The 20,989-nt window shown below is 54.7% G+C and overlaps 2 protein-coding genes across 11 annotated transcripts; one reads left to right on the top strand and one right to left on the bottom strand.

Moving 5' to 3' along the window:
• The first annotated feature begins 3,457 nt into the window (after window positions 1–3,457).
• TMEM9 (transmembrane protein 9) lies at window positions 3,458–10,023 on the top strand. Of its 4 annotated transcripts, none has more exons than XM_085561592.1 (6): window positions 3,458–3,547; window positions 5,916–6,017; window positions 6,113–6,204; window positions 6,645–6,753; window positions 7,561–7,692; window positions 8,982–10,023. In XM_085561592.1, exons 1-6 carry the CDS (start codon window positions 3,470–3,472, stop codon window positions 9,129–9,131), a joined length of 663 nt encoding a protein of 220 aa, XP_085417718.1. In that variant the 5' UTR covers window positions 3,458–3,469; the 3' UTR covers window positions 9,132–10,023. The 4 variants fall into 4 exon arrangements, with proteins under 4 accessions (XP_085417718.1, XP_085417721.1, XP_085417720.1 ...); XM_085561594.1 differs by having other exon boundaries at window positions 3,529–3,632; XM_085561593.1 differs by having other exon boundaries at window positions 3,529–3,564.
• Window positions 10,024–10,978: 955 nt separating this feature from the next.
• On the bottom strand, window positions 10,979–20,581 carry LOC146765316 (alpha-1,6-mannosyl-glycoprotein 4-beta-N-acetylglucosaminyltransferase-like). 7 transcript variants are annotated; one of them, XM_085561550.1, is made up of 5 exons: window positions 20,441–20,580; window positions 17,536–17,644; window positions 13,719–13,845; window positions 13,283–13,430; window positions 10,979–12,346 (listed from the first exon to the last, which is right to left on the bottom strand). In XM_085561550.1, the coding sequence occupies exons 3-5, from the start codon at window positions 13,824–13,826 to the stop codon at window positions 11,205–11,207; spliced, it is 1,398 nt and encodes a 465-aa protein (XP_085417676.1). In that variant the 5' UTR covers window positions 13,827–13,845; window positions 17,536–17,644; window positions 20,441–20,580; the 3' UTR covers window positions 10,979–11,204. The 7 variants fall into 7 exon arrangements, with proteins under 7 accessions (XP_085417676.1, XP_085417675.1, XP_085417674.1 ...); XM_085561549.1 differs by lacking the exon at window positions 17,536–17,644; XM_085561548.1 differs by lacking the exons at window positions 17,536–17,644; window positions 20,441–20,580 and adding an exon at window positions 16,467–17,025.
• Between the last annotated feature and the right edge of the window lie 408 nt (window positions 20,582–20,989).

Here is a 20,989-nt window from a genome sequence, read left to right on the forward strand (position 1 = left end):
TGGTGTCAGTGGCTAAAATCAACCCAAATTACTGGGAATTCAGGGCAAGATCTGTATAGGGTTCAGAACCCATTGCTGGAGAAATTTTTAAAGGGGCCTACATTCAGCACACACAGAAATTCAGGAAGCATGACCACATCCTAGTTATCTTGGACAGACAAAAAGGCAGCTTTGCCACGGGGAAAGTCAGCAAGAAAACAGGAAACATTCTCCTGGAAGTGTGTGTGAGATCTCCCACTCATCACTGCAGGAGTGTACACACAACTCACTCTTCCATCCAAGAATTCTGAAACCAGACTCTTGGAAAAGGCACTTGAACTGAAATGCAACTTTCAAACTCATCCTGTATTGGGTCAGTCTGTTTTTGAGGCACTCACCCAAAAAATCTGATCCCTGACATGTGGTCTCTGAGCTGCCCAGGCCATTCCTTTACTTCTTCCAAAGGCATTTCCAGTGTCTTGTCCCCAGTCTGGGCTGCTTCTTCTACATGTCTTCTGTAATCCCACAAGAAGAAATGATATGGACCTTTGGGCTGCAAAAGACACAGAAAAACAGATTGCTGTGACAACAGGCATGTCAGAGATAAAAACACCTCCTCCCCAGCCAGAGGAAAGTCAGTCACAGAAAATCCCTGTGGCCGTGGGCTTTTAACCCTGAAAAAAATCAGCTGTGTCACAGCACTGAGTGTCCCATGAGCAGGCCCAGAGTTCTGCTCTGAAGGGAGAGCTCTGATTTAGCACCAAAGAGCTTCTTTCACTCAGCAACACTGGAGTAGAAGGAAGGAATTAGAAGTCCTTTGTGCATCTAATACCTGGGATTATTCTCATGGAATGTTTCCTTGGATCAGTCCAGTTTACTCAGACCACTATCCTATACAGACTCAAGCGAGTGGGGGTAGAATGCAGCCATGGCAGGGCCAGGATTTTAAACATTACAGCAATGAGATGAGAAAACTCTTTAGAATATTATTTATGAAACTATGTACAAGAACATGCAATGACAGGACAAGTGTGAATGGCTTCAAACTGAAAGACAGTAGGTTTAGATGAAGCATCAGAAAAAAATTCTTCCATGTGAGGGTGGTGAGGCCCTGGCACAGGGTGCCCAGAGAGACTTTGGCTGCCCCTGGATCCCTGGAGGTGTCCAAGGCCAGGCTGGATGGGGCTTGGAGCAACCTGGGATAGTGGAAGATGCCCCTGCCCATGGCAGAGGGTGGGATGGGATGAGCTTTGAGGTCTCTCCCAACTGAAAACACCCCATGACTTTATGATTCTATGGAAGCACTTATAGAAAGTAATTCCTATGCCAGGGGCATGGACCAGTGTGAGACATTTTAAAACCTAGCAGTCTCCACAACTTATACATTGTACAATCCCTAAAAGAAGCAGTCTCAATTATTTACGCATTTCTAGAAAGTTAAAACTATCAGAGAGACAGAACTGCCAAACAGACATTTACTCCCTACCACCTATTTCTGGCTGAATGTATCTTACCTTATTATTTTTATTTTTATTTTCATCAAAGGAACAAATTCTGACAGGACTGGGAACACCCTCCCACAAGGAGTCCATGGCAGGTGGGTTCAGGAAGGACATCAAGGGGCTGGAGAGAGTCCAGAGCCAGGAATGGAGCTGGGAATGGAACTGAGGAAGGGACTGGAACACCAGGAGCAGATGAGGGAGCTGGGAAAGGGCTCAGCCTGGAGAAAAGGAGGCTTGGGGGGACCTTCTGGCTCTGCACAACTCCTGACAGGAGGGGACACCTGGGGTGGGGTTGGGCTCTGCTCCCAGGGAACAGGGACAGGACAGGAGGAAATGGCATGAAGTTGTACCAGGAAAGGTTCAGGTTGGACATCCAGAGGAATTTCTCCATGGAAAGGGTGGTCAGGCATTGGAAGGGACTGCCCAGGGACTCCATATGGTAGAGTCCCCATTCCTGGAGGTGTCCAAAGAATGCCTGGACATGGCACCGAGTGCTCTGGACTGGGTGACAAGGTGGGGGTCAGGCACAGGTTGGACTCGATTATCTCAGAGGTCTTTTCCAAACTATTTGATTTTGTGATTCTATTTCTAGAAGTTAAACCAGAGGTTTGGGTCTCTTTCCATCAAAGGATTTTTTTTACCTGAAAAAATGTAGGTCCTGACTTTATCCAGCAGCACAGACCAGGTAAATCTGAACCAGGTAAAGCAGCAAAGTGCCAGAGAAGCCAGTAAGCCCCTTGAGAGGAAAGCTAATGTCTTTACAAACAATTTGATGGGTGAAAGTACAGATGTTAAAGTCTTTGAAATGGGTCTTAATGTCTCTACTAACTTTGGGCAGCAGGTTTGTTGCGGCGCCCAGACAGCTTGGCTTCTAAAACAGACAAGTGTCAGCACAAGCCTGAACTTTTGAACTTTGGGGGTAAAATAGTAGGTTCAATATATGCTACGTGATTTGGGAAAGCTGTACCTTCCTAGTACCTCAGAAGATGGGCAAAGGAAAAGGCAACATGGGGCCGGGAGTTTGGGATAAAAGGAGGCTGTGCCCTCCAAAACTTCGGGAGAAACTCCACGGGTGTGTACCCCGGTGGACTCTCTCCCTTTATTCAAGTAAACTTACAGGACGCCTTTGTCTTTATGGACATAAACCTCTGGCATTTGTGTTATTTTCCTGACTCCCTCAATTCCTCCAGCTCTGAATGGAACCTCCTGGGAGCTGCCACCGGAGCAAAGCCAAGGCTTGGGGTTGTTTGCACACCTAAAGGTTGCAGACACAGGAAGTGGGGCAAACCCAAGGTACTACAAGAACCACATCTGAGGAATGTTCTCTGGGCAAACACCAGACCCTGATGCCTTGGATAGGCACAATGTTCCTCTTGGCACAAGTACCAGGCTTTTAAAATGAGTCACGAGTCTCAAATACAAGAGGTTCATGGCAAGACTGAAGCCTTTGAAACTGAAGGATCACTGGTACAATCTCTAACCATAAATCAGCCAAAAACAGAAGCAAGGACACCACTGCAGCCCCCACTATCCTCTGATAGACACACGACCACCGTCGGTGTGAGGGGAGAGCAGGGCCATGATGGGAGACTGGGGTGTGAGGGGAGAACGGAGACTGAGAGAGAAGAGGGGCCATGACGGGAGAGCGGGGTGTGAGGGGCGAATGGGGTCTGTGAGGGAAGAGAGGGGCCATTAGGGAGGAGTGGGACCGTGAGGGGAGAGCTGGGTGTAAGGGGAGAAGGGGCTGTAAGGGGAGAACGCGGACGCGAGGTGAGAAGGAGCGGGGCTACCCCGCGTCTCAGCCCAGGACGGGGCGGCGCAGCCCCGGGAAGCCAGGCGGGAGCGGCCCGGGGCACGCCCGCCCGGCGCCCCTCCGCCACAGCACTGCCGGCGCCGGCGGCGCGTCCCCTCAGCAACGCGGGCCGCCCGCGGCCGGGCTCCCGCGCTCCGATTGGCCAGCGGAGCTGTCCGTCACGGCGTCACGCTCCATGGCCAAATGGGCGGGCGGGGAGGGCGGGTCCGGGGCCTGCGGGGCGGGGCCGCGCTCGGGCTGGAGCGAGGGGCAGGTGAGGGGCGGCCATGGGTGGGTATGGCGGGGGTCTGAGGGGCGGCCATGGGTGGGTACGGCCGGGGTCTGAGGGGCGGCCATGGGTGGGTATGGCCGGGGTCTGAGGGGCGTCGGGCCCGGGCTCTTCCCCTGCTCCGCTCCCCGCACCCGGGGCGGGGCTGTGCGGGACCCGGGGCTCGCGGGCCGGCGGTGGCCTGCGCTGCCGGAGGCATCCCGGGAGGCCAGGTGGAACCGGGCGGTGGAAGCCCCTCGAGGTTGAGGGGCATCCGGGCCTTCGCGGGAATTGAGGGGTCCGGCCCTGCCCTGGGTCCTGGTCGGTGTCAGGGGTGGTTCGAGCACAGATCCGCAAAGGGAAAGAAAGGGGAGGGAGTCTTAGAAGCGCTCCAGGTGATGTTTACAGAATCATCCCATATTGGTTTGTGTGGGAAGGCACCATAAAGCTCACCCAGTCCCAACTCCTGCTATGGGCAAGGACTCCTTCCACGAGACCAGGCGGCTCCAAACCCCGTGCAGCCTGGCCTTGGACACTTCCAGGGATGGGGGCGTTAAATATGAGGCGATTACTGGGCAATCGCAGGGAGAAAACGGGGTGGTTGTGTGCAGCCGTGCCCTGCACAGCCTTTGGTGGGGGCCCATCCTGGGAGCTGTCTCACTCAGCTCCCGAGAACTTCACCTCAACCACGCACCCTCTACTGTGCTTACTGCGCTGGCGGGTTTTGGTCCAGATGCAGTGGCTTTTAGCCACATGGCTGCTGTGGGTTGGGCCGATGGTCTGGAAAAAATAGCTCTAAGGCATGTGTACATGTGTCCCTTTGTTGTCAGACTTGGAGATAAATATGCCTTAATTATCCTTTGTATGGTTGAGGGTGTTCTGCAGTTCATGGTGTGTGAACTCTGCCCAGGTTTTAAGTTCTTCTTTATGGTATAATAGATCATGTATTTTCCCCTCCTATTTAAAAGTGATATTTATGAATTGTTCAGATATTCTGAACTCAGCTGAGAGGCTAAAACTGAATTCTAGGTTCATGCCCCGTTGTTGTGTTAAAAATTCAGACAAAAAGTCCACACCCACTTAAAATGGGGGATGTGCACTGGGCAGCTCAGATCAGTCCTGTTCCCCAGATCTGTGATGAAGATCTAAATGACTGATATACAGGGGAGTCTCCCTGGAAAGAACCATTGTTTGAGGAGATTTTTGAAGCTGTGGTGCAAAACCTTAATAAATCATGGGATGCAGTGATAGGACTGGGATGCATTTTGGAGGTCTGGCAGCTTGTTAGAAGTTGCTGGTGTTTTGTTTTGATAAAGAAGAAAGGAACTTGGTGTTTGTAATCCATTATGTGAATGTAATATGTTGACATAAGATAAAGCAAAGGGTGAAGGAATATTGCAGTGATTTAAATCCCAATGGAATTGGGTCAGGTGATGGAGTACAAATACCTGGAGGAAGCTGTGGGATTACCTGGGAGCTGATTAATGAAGGTGTAAATTCCCTTCCTCTGCTGAAACAGCTCTTCCGTGCTGTCCCAAGGTCCTTCAACACCTGCTCCACCTCTTCTCTCTGAGGGTGAATGCCAGCCTGACCAAGGCAAACTTGCCTTTTGTGGCACAGGGAATAAATTCATATTCTTATGGATTTATGGAAGCACATGTGCCTGAACAACTTTATCCACACATACAGGAGTTGGAAGGAGATAATCTTTAAGGTCCCTTCCAGCCCAAACCATTCTGTGATATGTAGCAAAAGGTGTTAATTCATTCACCAAGCTACCAGCTTGAAGTAATTTTAAAATCAGGATTTACTGAACCAGTATCTTGAGATAAAGGAGGTTTAGGAATTGGTTTGGAATACTTAGGAATATTCCATCCCTTTCCCATAAGTCATGACAGGAAAATACATTATTCCCTTCAGCAGCAAGACTTTGAGTGTCAGAAGATGAATGATTTACCATTCTTGACAGTGCAGCAGTGAGGCCCCAGTGTACTGCTTTAGGTCACTCTTGCTCCTAGTTCTGTGTCTTTTACTGAGCAAAACTGTCAGCACCAAAATATCTGTAGCTGGGCTCCAGAGCAGTAAGAGATGAACAGGAGGTTTTCTTCAATTGTAAGGAAATCAGCAATACTTTTGCAGGGCTGGGGTAGTTTAGATGTATGGTTGTACAGGGTGGGAGCTCTTCTGAGCGTTCTTGGGATCTGTGTTTGTTTCCAAGAGTTTCTGGCTGGCATCAGCTGCAATTCAGGAACAAATTTCTTCTTCTGGGCAAAACAGAGCCAAGTGGGCCAAAAAAAAAAAATCTCTTGACTACCTCGTTGTGGCTGCTTTCAGCTGAGATGCTCTATCCTGGATGTGAGTTTTGTTCCCTCAGGCTCCCAGGATGTTTGCCCAGAGCTCCCGGAACTGTGCGAGCCCCGTGCTGCTGCTGTTGCTGCTGGGCTGTGTCCTGTGTCCTCCAGCACAGGCCAGCAAGGTGGGTGACACTGAGCCGTGTGTGGGGCACAGCAGAGTGGGGTGTGAGGGGACAGGGCTCTGTCCCCTCCCTCACATGGCTCCTGTGTCCTGCAGAGCTCTGAGGACATTCGCTGCAAGTGCATCTGCCCTCCGTACCGCAACATCAGTGGGCACATCTACAACAAGAATGTGTCCCAGAAGGACTGGTGAGTGTGAGTGAGCAGCCTCAGGGGTCGGTCCATGACAGCCAGACTCTGGAGTTCCCAGCTGATGCTGAGGAATGGATTCCCTGTCTATGTTTGCAGAGGGAGCAGCTTTGGTGGGTGATGCTCAACCCAGGCCAGGGGTGTTTTTTTTTAAGCAGAAATCGAGGAATCTGGGATGATGCATTTACCCACCGCTCTTGGCAGATGTAGTGTGTGCCCTCCAATCCTTTCCACCTGGACCGGATCCCTGCAAAAGGTGCTGGGACAATCTATCGCAGGAATTTTGGGCCAGCTGGGCTGTGAGGGGAGCTCTTAACACCAGATCAGTGTTACCAGTCTGACAGGAAAGCTGGGACACAGACAAAGTCACCCCAGAGTCCTTGCACAGAGCACTGGTTTCACCTTGTGCTGCTGCTGATTGTGGTTTGTTTGTGCTGCAGCAACTGTCTGCACGTGGTGGAGCCCATGCCAGTGCCCGGGAATGACGTGGAGGCCTATTGCCTGCTCTGCGAGTGCAAGTACGAGGAGCGCAGCACCACCACCATCAAGGTACTGAGCTCAGGCCCCTGCCTGTGTCCTGCCCCTGCTGTGCCACACTGGTAGGTTCCTGCAGAAGAGCCCAGAAAGTATTCTTTCAGAAGGAAAACTGTCACAGTGAGTACATAGTGGCAGTGCCAGGGGCTCACTCTACAACTCCCTGAAAGAAGGCTGTAGCCAAGTGGGGGTTGGCCTCTTCTCCCAGGCAGCTAGTGACAGAACAAGAAGACATGGTCTTAAGCTGCACCAGGGGAGGTTTAGGTTGGACATTAGGAAGAAATTATTCACAAAAAGGGTGTTGGATACTGGAAGGGGCTGCCCAGGGAGTCACTGTCCTTGGAGGTGTTCAAGGAAAACTGGATGTGGCACTGAGTGCTCTGGGTGGGGTGACAAGGTGGGGATTGGTCGCAGGTTGGACTCCATGATCTTAGACATGTCCAACCTCACGCAGTGATTCAGGTATTCTGTGACTTCTGCGATTCTGTGTCTGAGATAGGGGCATTCCTGGTAGTGAGGAGCTGTGTGGGAGCCCAGTGTTCTTGCTGGGGATGTGTGACAAGAGTGCCAAGCATCTCTGACCAGGGTCCTATCTTGTTGTCCCTTATGTGCAGAGCATGCCCTCAGCTGGCACAGTGAGTGTCAGAACAGTTTGTGCAGTGATGGCACAACCTCGGCCTCCTGGCAAGAGCAAGAGACTCTTGTGAGCAAAATGAGAACGAGATCACACATCAGAGGCAACTGCAAAGGACCTTCCTGACCTCTGTGGTGCTTCTTACCTACACTGCTTATCCTTTCCCCCTGCGCTGTCCTCAACTGCAGGTGATCATCATAATCTACCTGTCGGTGGTGGGGGCCCTGCTGCTCTACATGGCGTTCCTGGTGCTCGTGGACCCCCTGATCCGCAAGCCAGACCCCTACACCCAGCCCCTGCACAATGAGGAGGACAGCGAGGTGAGGGGGCAGGGGCTGCAGACAGGGGGACAGGAGAATGGGGGACAGGGAAACAGTGACCTCCTGCTTGTCTCCTCTGATCCAGTGAGGGTCCAGCACTGCTGCTTTGGGGGCACTTACGCAGGTGAACATTTAGACTCAGATCTCTGCATGTCATGCAGAAGCACAAAGAATATTCAGAGTTCTGTGTAATGACCCCAAGGTAAGCCCTGCCCTCAGGGGCAGAGGGGACTTTGTAGCAGCTGGCCAGAATTTGGTTTATCCATCTAGAGGGAAAAAAAAGTCAAACGGATCCTGTTTATGCAGTGTCCCAGGTGGATTTCTGTGGTGCTGAGCTTCCAGGGAAGGATGACCTTAAGTGTTGGCTAAAACATCTTCTAGACACTTAAAACATTGGCCTATGAGGTGCTGTTTGATCCTGCTCTGGGGCTGGGCCCTGGGTTGTATCCAGGCTGTTGTTCCTTGTGCTTCTCCCCTGAGCACAGTTTCATTCAAACTCCATCTTTTTGTGGGACACTGGCATACAAACCATGGGCAAAATAATTAAGACACAGCAGCAAAGAAAGAACCACTCCCTCCCTCTTTGTCACACACCAGTTTTAGGAGAGGAAGAATTTCTTGCTGCATAAAATTCATGCAGTTGCAGCAGTAGGTTGGACCGTCCTATTTGTACTTTGTTGTGAGTATAAACTATTTGGCCCAATTCCTTCATACTCTGATGTGAGGAGCAGTTGCTCCAGTGTCCACAGTCCATCCATTGCCTCCCTCTGCTGAAGAAGGAGGTCCTGCAGGAGGAGATGAATTGTATCCCAAAGTCATGGGTTTGCACCCTGCTCTGCAGCAGTAATTCAGATCCAGGTCTGGGTGCACATGGTACATGCCTGGTGTTAAGTGAGGTTTATCTCACTCCAGTATGCTGGACTAAGTCCTCTGGGATAGGCCTTGTTCCTGTGCCATGATGGATCTCCATCCATTGTCAGCCTGGTTTTAGTGGGGAGATTGGTTCACCTTGGCACTGTGGCTCCTGGCAGACTCCAAGAGTGGGTTTCCAGCAGAGCTCTATGCTTTGTGCAGTTCCTCTGCTGGGGGACTTTTATCTGGACTGTGGGTGATCCCCAAGAGCAAGGACTTGGGGGCTGGTGCTGAGGAGCTCTGAAAAGAGGTTTTTCATCAGAACAACTCAAACCTTGAACTGCTCTTCCAGGTGCAGTTTCTCCCCAAGTCAGCTGCCTCCTTCTATGCTTGGGCTGGGCATTGCTTGGTCTCCAGCCCCATTCCTTTCCTTGCAGGACACTCACTCCCTGGCCACAGTACCCACCCTGGCTGGCGCCAGGGCCAACACAGTGCTGGAGCGGGTGGAGGGGGCACAGCAGCGCTGGAAGAGGCAGGTGCAGGAGCAGAGGAAGACGGTGTTCGACCGCCACAAGATGCTGAGCTAGGCCCTGCTGCAGCAAGACACCCCGCTGTTGGAATGGAACCTCCAACCCTCCCTGATTCACCATCTTAAGAGGGAGCAGCAGCTCCAAAGGTTTCTCTGGTCGTGTCCCCTGCCCTTCCCCTGCCCAGCCATGCTGGCCCCTGGGCTATGGCTGCCAAGTGGAGCTCGGCCAAACACTGGACTCCATAAGCCCATCCCAGAAGGGACAGGGGCTGGGAACAGAGTGCTGCGAGCTGGCTGAGTCTTCCTGGGATAAAAATAGTGGGAGAATTTTGATGTGGGATAAATTATGTGATGTTTCTCCAGGATGCACTGGTGGTCCTTGGGCATTGTGGTGCTGAGCCACACAGGAACAGCACAGGAACAAAGGAGGGGGTTTCTGCCAGTGTGCACTGCTGCTTCTGCTTATCCTGATGTAAATGGAGAGATTTCCATGCCTCTGGAGTCTGTACAGGTTTACACCAGCATAACTGAGACTGCAGCTTGCTTCTGGGCATGTGAATATCACAAAACTTAGTACCTACATCAGTAAGAGTCCAACAGGTAAAAAGCTGATTTACATTTCTATCTTTTTGCGCTTTACCAGTAGATAAAAACTTCCTGGGGTGAAACCTCTTGATTTGTACCCACACTGATGACCCTTAGTGTTCTCCCACAGTGGGCAGCAGCATTTGTGTCCAAGAGAACTGGGGCAAAGGCTCTCCTGCAGCACTGGAAACACTTGTCAGGGCCCTGGGAACTGGACACTTGTGCTGCTCAGAACACTCCAAGAGCTCTGACAGGACTTGGGCTGTGTGGAGGAAGCTGCAGTGGTTTGGCCACTCTCTATTGATCCCACTGGAGAACATTTGGAGTTTATGGTGTAGCACCTCCATATTAAATGCAAAGATCTACCTGAGTGGCTTTTTTTCAGGGGAAAAACCCCATATGCCAGGTGTGGGGCTCTCCATCTGCCTCCCAGTGCCCAGCAGATGCACTTCAAACCAGAGGAGTGGTTATGGCGCTGCAGGAGCGGCACTGCTCCCTCCTGACAGTGACTGTCCTGCTCCAGGAGAGCCAGGCTTGGAACATGGGCAGACCAGAGTCCTGCTTGGCATAGGTTAGTGACTTAACTTCTCGGGTTATCCCATGGGAATGCTGAGCAGACTGGAATTCTTCCTTTGCAGGAAGCTGAGAAATTGTTGCTAAAATCCTAACTGGGAGAGGTGCCAGTCACTGCCCAGTGTGCTGGGGTCTGCAGCTGCTAGTGGAGCATCCAGCCCTCCAAGCTGACCCTGCCAGGCAAACCCAAACAGCAGTTTTTGGGATCCTGTGTGTACCCCAGTTACCCTTCAGCACCTCACTGGGCTAAAAAGACCCAGAACTTCACATTATACCGAGGTCACATTTTCCTTGGCTTATCTTTGTTCCCTGGTGCTCAATTCTGCTCCTTCCTCGCCTTTTTAGAAGCACCATCCTGCCTGTCCTTCCCTCTCCGTGTGAGCCCCGCAAAAACACCAAGAGAGGTTCCCGAGAATTGTTTTTTTTTCCCTTCGAGGGCGGGAACAAGCAGCGCTGGTGGGAGGTGCTGCCCGGGGCCGGGCTGATTGGGTCCATCTGGTGGCCGTTTCCCCCGATCGGCACTGGGAAATGGCCGGGCACCAGTGGGCGCTTGCTGCTGCCACAAACCTGCTGAGCCTGCAGGGTGAAGGGTTTAGTGAGCAGCATCCCCAGGCCTTCCCCTGACCCCTCCAGGATCAGCTAGGAAATGGGATCAAAGAGGGAGTTAGAAATCGAGAGTTTTCGAAAAAGTTAGAAAACTTAAAGCAGGTAAAGTGTGGAGAGGCTCCAAAAAATACCACTGCCTGATTAATTATTTGGTTTGTTAATTAGCTGACCAGTTTCGTCCTGTACATCATCCTTCCTGGGAAGAAAGGTTTTCTACTGCTTAGCCTTAGCAGTGGTTCCCATCTCTCCAGACATGGGGCAATGAGAGTCAATAATTTAAATTTCTTATCCAAAAGGCAGTGTGAAAAATAAAGGACCTCTTAGAACCAAATCCAGCTGCTTCGACATCCTGCCACAGATGTTGTGCTCAAGTGCCCGCTGTGGTCCAGATGTCAATGCTCTGGATGATGAGCCACTCGCTCTGGTCCTGGGTCACCCGGATCCTCACGCACTCCACGGGCCCAGGCAGGACCCGCTCCAGGCCCCGCTGCTCCAGGGTCCCCTTCTTGAAGGAGCCCACAGGGATGTAGGAGGCGCAGTCCTGGCTGCGGTGCCGGCGCTGGCCCAGCTCCAGCAGCCCTGCGTGCAGGAAATCGCCTGGGCGCTCCATGGAGCCCGTGCGCACCCGGACCCGGCTGACTCGGGCTGGCTGCTGGAACACGATGGAGAAAGTACTGCCAGCTGCTGGGTCTTTGCCCCAGAAGTACCCCTGTGCCGAGCTGTAGGCCTTGAGGGGCTCGTAATTCTCAAAGATGGACATGCTGGTGTACAGGGATGCTGGCGGGTTGTCCGGGAGGTCCAAGGCATCGGCCTGGAAATCCTCATCCTCCAGCCGGTTGACAGTGCCCTGGAAGGAGGAGTAGTGGCCCATGTGCTGGAAGAGGGATGGCTTGAAGCGGATCACATCTTTCTGGGTGAGCAGCTGGCGGAAGTGGACCAGCAGCCAGTCACAGGGCATTTCCTGGTAGAAGAGGAGGAGGAAGTGAGCCAGGCGAGGAAGGTCACTGGAGCGGTAGAGCTTTCCGATGTAGCCCAGCTTGGAGAATTCGAGGGTGGCCCAGTTGGAGCCCTCCTGGGAAGCCAGTGCCCTGCGGATGGCCGTCAGGAAGGACTTGGAGCTCCACACATCGTCCTCGATCATCAGGTAGTAGGAGGAGAGGTTGGCGGCGAAAGCGAGCAGGAAGGCATAGTCCACGTTCTGCTTGGAGCGGAACCTCACCCGCTCCTCTGCATCATTGAAGTTCCTCTTCAGGCCTTCCAGGGTGGGGTAGAACTCAGGGGGAGCATGGATGAGCAGGAGCCGGCCCAGGAGGATGTGGCGAGCAAACTTCTGGGCAATGGTGGCGGCAACGCGCACATTCCAGCCAGGATTGGTGTCAGCCAGGTGCACCACCACCACCATCTCCTGCAGCTCCTCTTCCGTGGACTGGCTGAAGAGGGACTGGAGCGTGGCCAGGAGGTAGAAACCACGCGGCCTCTGCACGGACGCCATTCCCACTGCCAGGAATTCTGCAAGGCAAAGGAAAGGCGTGAACAGGCAGAGGGGTAACCTGATATCATCAGAGTGATGTTTTTCCCTTCAAGACATAATGAAAGGGCTCCAATAACTTCTTCCCATGGCCAGCCTGCAGGGTCAGTGCTGTTTGTAACCCCATGTATAAGGTTGGTGGCCCCTTCTGGAAGCTGAAGCCTTCAGCATCTCAGGAGGGGCCCAAAACTGGCCCAAATGACAGCAAGAGGCAGGCTGAAGAGGCAGGGGCTCCACTGAAGAAATATTCCTGAAAAACACCTTAAAAAAGCCAAACCCAGGCAAGTAACAGTGCAGAGAGAGTCTACAGGGCAGAAATGGCTTATTGGTATGGGTGCACATCCTGGAAGCATTCCCCACTCGATACCTCATGGAGATACTCCCACACTGGGATCAGGCACCTTGTGTCCTCCCCATGGCCCAGCAGTGGCTGCCTTGATTCAGCTTGTCTTGATGATGGTTGGGACAGCACCATTCCTGTGCTGGTTCCAGCACAGCCTGACAGGTTGCCCTGAGCTCCTTCCCACAGGATTTGCATGGGAATTGCTTCTTGTGCACCTGTCCAAGAGCTTGGCCCACTTTTCCCACACTGTGGGGTTGTCCCAGTGGTCCAGCTCACCATCTCCACTGGAACCTCAATCCCAGGGAGATGAGATATCAGCAACCCCTCAAAGAGAAGTCCGGGAAGCCCAAAATACCTGTGGTCACTCCAGTCCCAAGGTGTAGAAACTGTGGAGCATGTGGACCTTCCCCAATTCCTCCATCCCCACAGCAGGCAATGAAGGCTGTGGAGGTTGTGGGCAGGTCCCCAGCCAAAAAGGCAGGACACAGCCCCGCCCTGCCCCAGCAGCAGTCAGGGGGCAGGTCCATCTTGGGATGTGCAGATGAGCATACCCAGAGGGTCCAGGACCACTCACTTTTTTGGGGAGCCAGGGAGCCAGCGAGGAGCCGGTAGGAGATGTTGCGGAGTGCAGAGAGCTCAGCTGTGTCCCTGAGGATGTGCTGGGCTCCCTCCGGCTGCAGCAGCTGCAGGATTGTGTCAGGAGCCAGGCCCCTGAGCTGTACCTGCATGGGAGCAACAGGTCACACCCCTGAGCACCATGCAGCAAGGGGTGATGACAGCAGGGACCCAGAAGCGAAGGGAAGCCCGTCCTGCCCTCCCAGCTACTGGATTCAGGGGGGTCCAGCTGCCCAGGGCAACCCTAGGGAGAGAAGAAGGTGTGGGGGGGAATTGCTGGGGGTGACATGGGGCAGGGAAGAAGTAGAGCTGAGGCTGGGGTTCATGTGGGGCAGTAAGGGATAGAGGATGCATCAGTAGCCTCTCCCGTGGGATGTCACTGGTTGGGGACTCACCTCCAGGAGATCTTGTTCCTGCCGGCTGCTTCCCTGGAGGAAGAGGAGAAGGAGGAAGAAGGAGGCAGCGAGTAGAACAGTGAGGGAGCGTTTCAGAGAGCATCGCATGGCCCCTGCTGGCTGAGGCCTGGGGAGAGGGGACATGTCAGGGCACAGCTTGGGGAAAGCCACCACCCCTGGATGGGACAGTGGGACAGCAGCTGGATACACTCCTGGGACTGACCCCCCGCCCCGAGCACCCACAAGTGCACACCTGTGGGCAGCCTTGGCATCAGGGGACACTTGTGCATTGTCCCCTTTGGACAGGCAGGGACAGGGACACCCCAACCTGACCAGGACAGAATCAGCCAGGTACAAAATCCTCCCAAACCAGCCCCAGGACACCTCAGCTGCCCTGGGACACCCCAAGCAGCAGCCCAGAGCTGGAAGCAGAAGAAATGCAGTTGACAGGACCTCAGAAAAAACTTTCAGCTCATGGGAACACCCCACAACCAGTCACCAACACCCCAGGATTTGTCACCAAGCCTTGGGAAACACTCAGGGCTCAAATGGGCCCAGACTGCTCTTCCAGCACTGTGAGAAGGAAGCAGCTCCCCACCTTCCTCCAGGCAGGTACCAGCTTGCCCTGTCCCCTGCTTGGTAGGACAAGAAAAGCGTCCCTGAAGACAGTGTCACCTTCAAGCAAGTTGCAGCGAACTTGAGATATTGTACCTTGTAGCAGAGGTCTGGCAGGAGGCTAAAAGGCTCCTGTGTTTGCCTGGGTTTTTTCTAATATAAATATGACAGTGCTGCCCTGGAAAAGAAGCAGCTGAGCCTGGGCAAGTGCCCAGCCGGATGGGGCAGACACCCTGAGCCCCATCCAAAGTGTTTACAGTGACTTGGCTTCATCAGAGTAGCTTTGAAGGAAAAGCCCTCCTAAGCCTTCCCAAACCAAGGCTGGGCTTCCTAGGACGGCGCCCGAGACGCTTTCCTGTCCCAACCACCGAGGTGCAGGGGACGCTCTGAGCCCACCCGCGGGCCCCACACATAGGAGCACAGTACCTCTGGGGCCGCTGCTCTGAAGCACATGCTGGGCTTATTTTAAGGAGAACCCTCGTTTTTGTGCCCAGGAGTCCTTTGGAGGGGTAGTCAGATCCCTAAGAGGCTGGTGCCGAGCAGGTGCCCCCGATCTGATCTGCAGGCACTTTGCACTTGGAGCACTGACCCTGCCCAGGGACACGGCTCCTCCCTTGGAGATAAACACTTGGAGCCAGAGAGCCGCGCTCCCCGGCAGGGCAGGGCTGACTCGCAGCAGAGACAGCCAGCTCCTGCTCAAAATCTCTCTCTAGGTTCCAGCAGAGTGTGGCCTCTCCATCCAGTACAGCTCTGGAGACACGGGGGACATCACCAGCTCTGGGGGGAGCAGCATCAGGGATCTGTCTGAGCCACAGGGACATCACACCCTGATGCCACCCTCGACGGGCATTTCCAAGCCTCGACCTCCAGGATCTACAACCAGGGCTATGGGGTGAGCTGGGAAGGGCGAGGCCTGGCCACATGCCAGGCTGGGCATTTGGCCACTCCGGGTGGCCAAAGATTTTTCTGGCTGCTGGGGAATGTCTGGCTGCCAACGGCCCATCCTGTATGGAAAACAAGATGCTGCTCAGCACCCCTAGCTCTCACAGGCAGCAGCTTCACCCAAGGAGCAGGCAGCCCATGGGGAACAGGGGTCACCAGCACAGAACAGAAGGTAATGAGTGCAGCCCCATAATTAGCCCCCTAATTGGGCTCTGGATTTCTGCCTCCATGGAGGAACAAAGCAGCCCAAGTAAGTGGGCACAACTGGGGTGCAGCATCCTCCTGCTCCAGCTCAAAGTGCCTCCGGGGAGTGTCCCTGTCCCCACACTCTGTTCCAAGCCCCTCATGCACCTTCCCCACAGCCCAGCACCCCACTGCAGATGTCTCCAAAAGCCAGCCCATTGTGGGGACATTGGCCAGGAGGAGCTGAGAGCCACTTGCTTCGAGCCAAACTCCTCCGCAGCCTCAGTCCAGGGCAGGGGGAAGGAACAGTCCATTCCCAGCCTCAGTCCCACGAGGCTCTGAGGAAGCTCCCGGTGAACGGGCAGCTCCAGCTGCTTCCGCTGGCAGTGGCGAGAGCAGGGCTGGTTGCACAAGGAGAAAGGAACAGCCAGGGCTCCCTCCCCACTGCCAGGAGTGCCTTTCCATGCTGGGGGAAACTGAGGCACAGACAAAGGCTGTGTCACCCAGCAGCGTAAACACCAGCTCTCCTGCAGCACAGCTCAGTGCCCCGCCCTGAGGGTCCCCGGGCTGGAAAGGGCTGGGATGGAACCCAGCACCACAAATGGGTGGGGGACACTGCAAATTATGGCAGCACAACGTCCCCCACGGGCAAATTGTGGCCGTTCGGGGGTGTGGGGGATGAGGGCTCCTGGGCCCCTGGAAGTCAGGCCTGGGCTGGCCCCACTGCACGTGAGTGTCTCTGCACCAGGGGTTGTCCCAGAGGGACAAAGGAGGGGAAATGCCCTGTTCTAGTAGCACACGGCTCCGGGGGCCAAAGCTTTCGGTCAGCTCAGGTGTCCCACAGCACAGGGGGAGGTCCCTGCACGGAGGGACACTTACACCGAGCCTGTCCCCACCGATGACAGCTGGGGAGCCCCCAGCCCAGCCCCCTGCCCTCACCCCGGGTCCCCAGGCACCCGCTCCCGCGGCAGCAGGAGATGCTCCTGGCCAGCCCCGCTCTGGACGCACCCGCGGGGGCACAGACTCACGGGTGGGCGGCAGCCTCGCCTCTCCGGGGCGCTCGGCCCTGGCAACTCCCCCAGGCTGGCCGGACTCTGGATTCTCGCTCGGCAAAGCCCCACCCCGAGTCCTTGACTGCCTCCCGCAGAGGAGGAGCGTCCGCCGGCGGCCTCAGTCCCAGGAGCTTCAGAGAACCGGCCAGGTCGGCGGGCACACACGTGGGACGGGCCAGGGCCCCCAGCCCACCGTGGGAACTGCCACAGCCTCACGGATGGGCATCCCAGGATCCCACCGACCCCATCCTCGCAGGCAGCTCCAGTCCCCCGGGCAGCACCAACCCCTGCTGGGGGCTCTCGCCAAGCCGCAGCATCCCAAACTCTGGCACGAACCTGACACTTCACCGAGCCAGGAGCTGGTGAAACGGAGCTGGTGACATGGAGCTGGCACATCTTTTTGCCTGTTTATTTTCCAGCTCTTGTGCTGAGGTGGCAAAAACCTCTGGGGCTGCAGAGGCAGAACTGCACACCTGGCACCCTGGGCCAGGGCAGAACCTGGATCCCACCTGGGATGTAGCTCCAGGACACCACAGCTTTCCCCGCACACTCCAGCTCCTCACTGGAGCATTGGGCATTGCAGCTGGGCTGGGAATGAAGCCCCTTCTGATCCCAGTGAACCAGTGTGGGCCACATAGGGCCCTTCCATGGCCCGGGTTGTTCCCAGCTCCTCCACCCTCCAAGTCTTTTCTCCCACTGCTTCCCTCCTCCAGACGCAGAGCAGGAACATGGCTCTGGAGCATCCACGAGTCATCAATGGCATCACTTGTCCCCAGCTCCCAACCAGATCAGCTCCTTTCCACAACAGCCCAATGGAGAGGCAACCCTTCCCTTCCCTTCCCTTCCCTTCCCTTCCCTTCCCTTCCCTTCCCTTCCCTTCCCTTCCCTTCCCTTCCCTTCCCTTCCCTTCCCTTCCCTTCCCTTCCCTTCCCTTCCCTTCCCTTCCCTTCCCTTCCCTCTATTTATTCACACAGAAGTGTGGATCCCACATCCCTTCTCTCTTTGTTGGCCTGAACCTCTCCTACCTTCAGGGAGACCTTGCATCTCTTGCCAAGCTCCGTCTTCTACAAATCCCCCATGACACCTTCCAGCCCCAGCTGCTCCCCGTGGAAGCACATGGAGCTTGGAACACCTCTGTGAGAGAGATAAGGTAGAGCAGGAAGCAGGTGATGGTGCTGGGAAGGTGGAAGACACATTCCCAGGCTCCTGGATCTGCTGGCTTTTGCTCTTCCTACATAGTTTGGGTTTAAATCCTTACATTCCTATGGTGGGATGGCAGTGGGTCTGTCCCAGTGGGGTCCCAGGGGCTCAGTGGGGACACCCCACCTGCACTGGAGCAAAGGCAGTCTGGGATTCCCACCTGGGCAGGGGCTGGAGGACTCCAGGAGGGCCAAGGCAGCTGGGATGGTGCAGCCCAGCAGAGCTTAGCTGCTCAGTGGCCCAGGGTGGGAAGGACTGTGGGGCTTGGTGGCAGCTGCAGGAGGGGCAGGGCTTTTCTCACCACAGCTGTCCCTGACCCCCACCCCTGCACAGGAAGGAAATCTGGTCCTCCCTGCCCCCACAGAAAGGAAGAGGGGAAGGGCTGTGACACTCAGCACAGCGCTGGGTTCCCAGTGCTCGGGGTGCAGCAGCCCTGCCAATAGCAACAGCCAGCACTGCCAAGGGGAGCAGGAGAGCCACCAATTTCCCTGTTGGTCCCCACAGGCCGCTTCAGGGTGTGATGCAAGGGCAGGATTTGACCCTCTCCAGGTACATCCACAAGCCTGCCTGGAACAGGAAAGGAATCCAGCTAAGACACAGCTCCTGGTGCCCAGGAAAACATCCTGGGTCCTCTTGCCCTCAAAGCTGGCAAGTGCCACAAGCCACTCAAAGCAAGTGCCATAAGCCCAGCCTGAACCAGTTCATCCAGTCCTCCCTTTGTGCTATGGAGCAAGTCCCAAATGGTTTTTGGGTGTTGAAAAAGGATCCCTCCACCTGCCCCCCTGTGAGGACCACAGCATAGCCCCAGTGCCTAGGAACCAACTAGAGCCTGGCACCAAAGGCTGCTCTCAAACCTCCCTCTGGCCCCACACCCAAACATGCTCTGCTCACTGAAATATTTGACATGGGGAAACAGGGAGGTAGCTGAAATTAAGCTAAAAGGCACATTTTTGCTTGCTTTTAGAATAAGCTGAAGAAGAAAGAGAAGCCCCAGGTGCAAAGGCTGCTCTGAGAGGATCCCGTGGCTGCACAGGCACACCCAGCTCAGAGGGCTGGGGAGGACCAGTCCCCCCATTTGGGGCCCGAGTGGAGGGATTGGGATGAGACAGGCACAAGGGGACCCAGAGCAGGGCCTAGACCCCTTCCCCCAAGCCCACAGGCCTCATCTTACCCAGCTCAGCTCCTGTTGGCCACCAGATCCCTGACAAGGACAGGAGCAGGGTGAGGTTGGTGGCCAGGTCTTCCTTTCTCCCCTAGGAAACCAGAGAGCCAGGCAGGATCTGTTTACAGTCCTTCCATTATTCAGGAGCAGGACAAAGCAGAGGTAGAATGGGGCCTCACACAACATGGAGAGCACAGGGAGAGCCACCGTGATGCTCATCTGGGGCTCCATTTCCACACCACCGAGGGACCCTCTGAGCCATGTCCTACAGAAACGGGTGACACCAAACCACAGCCACTCCTACCAGTGCACTCACTGCATCCCACCCTGGAGGACATCGAAGAGGACTTTTTTGGCAATCAAGCTTCAAGAGAAGCTGGGCTCAGGGGCCAGGGTGGAAATTACTACTTGGGGCTCAGCTTTGGTGTCACTCCCTCACTAAGCAAACCAGGGTACAGGGTCTGATGTTCTGGGTAAGGACCAAGGGGAAAACCTGCACGTGCAGCTCTACACAGAGGCAGAATCCCCCTCCACAGCATCCCTGCCACTCCCCATCCTTCCAACATGGATCAGTACAGGTTCCAAATCCCTGCCAGCACTGCTGATCAGCACAGCTCCAGCACCATCATCACTGTGAGTTTTGTAAAGGAAAAGAGTGAGAATTGTTCTTGTACATTTTATACATTTCAGCCTACAAAAAGCCTGGCCTAAGAAGGGCACCTCTGGCTTAGGGGCATGGGTATCTAAATATCCATATTTGAATCCAGCAAGTCTGTTGGTAGAAGGAAACATCCCATCTACCTGCTTCCTGCTGTCACAGCCTGTGCCACCTGCTGTGGCTGCACCACACAGGATCAGCCAGGGAATTCTGAGAACTGCCAAGCACCTTTGCCCCCAGATTTGCCATATGCCTGATCAGAAGGTATTCCTGCTTTGCCAGATGGCAGGAGCACACAGCCCTAGGAGCTGTCCTGTAGCTCTGCACAGGAGCCAGAGCAGGGCCCGGGCTGCTGTCCCCAGCCCTGCTCAGCCTGAGCAGCTCCCCACAGGAAAGGGCACAGCCTCACACAGACACCAGCCTGCTCCATGCTCCTGCCATCAGCCTGAGCCAGGAACCAAACCCCTCTGCTCCCACTCTCCAGACTGCATAAACAGCAATCACCAGGCAAATAGCCATAACATCATCATGAGGGAGTTTTCAGGGATTGTAGCAGTAAACAGCCTGAAGCACAGCCAGAACCAGGCTCTGAGTAAGCAGCCACCTCCTTCCAGGACAACCAGAAATTGCAGCCTGACCATGTTTCACTGCTTGACCTTCACAACCTGTCCCCGAGTTCAGTGGTGTTTAACCCCACAGAAAAAGGAAGACTGTTGTCCCCCACCGCCCTGGAGCAGCTTCCTTGGAAATGGAGCCCCTGCAGCCCTTACACAGCTCCAGCCCGACCATCTCCTGCACCACAACCACAACACAGCCCAGGCTCTGCTGTCGAGGCAGCCCCTGGAGCACAGGGACAGCACATTTTTATTGCCCTCTATCTCTAATGAACCAATTTAACTTCAAAACTTACCTGTGGCATCAACAGAAGTTCAGCAGTGGTGGAAAGAGGAAGTGCAAGGCAGAAGCTGTCCCAAACGTGTTTGAAGTCAACATGAAGAGCCTCCAACAGAGATCCAAGGTTGGGGCAGATGTCCTTAGTGGTGATTTACAGAGTGGCAAGAAACTCCTTCTGGGCAGCTACACCAGAGTCATGTGGGGGTCACAGAATCATTGGATATTCTGAGGTGGAGGGGACCTACCAAGAGCTCGAAGACCACTGGGTCCAAACAGAGATGGCAGAACTCCCTCTCCTTCAGGAGCTTCTCTAAATATTCTACATGGACAAGTACTGTTCCTCCTGCTTGGGAGAAGATGTGGTGTGCAGTAGGACTCAGGAGCTGATATCTGATAAGCAGCAATGCTCAGTCCAGGGTCTGTATCTGCTCCCCTGCCCTGCAGCACCTCCTCTGCACCTCCCCAGGGAGCCACGTATTCAATTAAACCTCCAGCCAGGTTTCTTCTGGTCAGACCACACTCTTGACAGGCCCAGCCCCTGCTGCACCCCTCACTTCTCAGTCAG

Source organism: Lonchura striata, chromosome 26 (genome assembly GCF_050655825.1).
Source record: "Lonchura striata isolate lonStrDom1 chromosome 26, ASM5065582v1, whole genome shotgun sequence".
Lineage (NCBI taxonomy): Eukaryota > Metazoa > Chordata > Aves > Passeriformes > Estrildidae > Lonchura > Lonchura striata.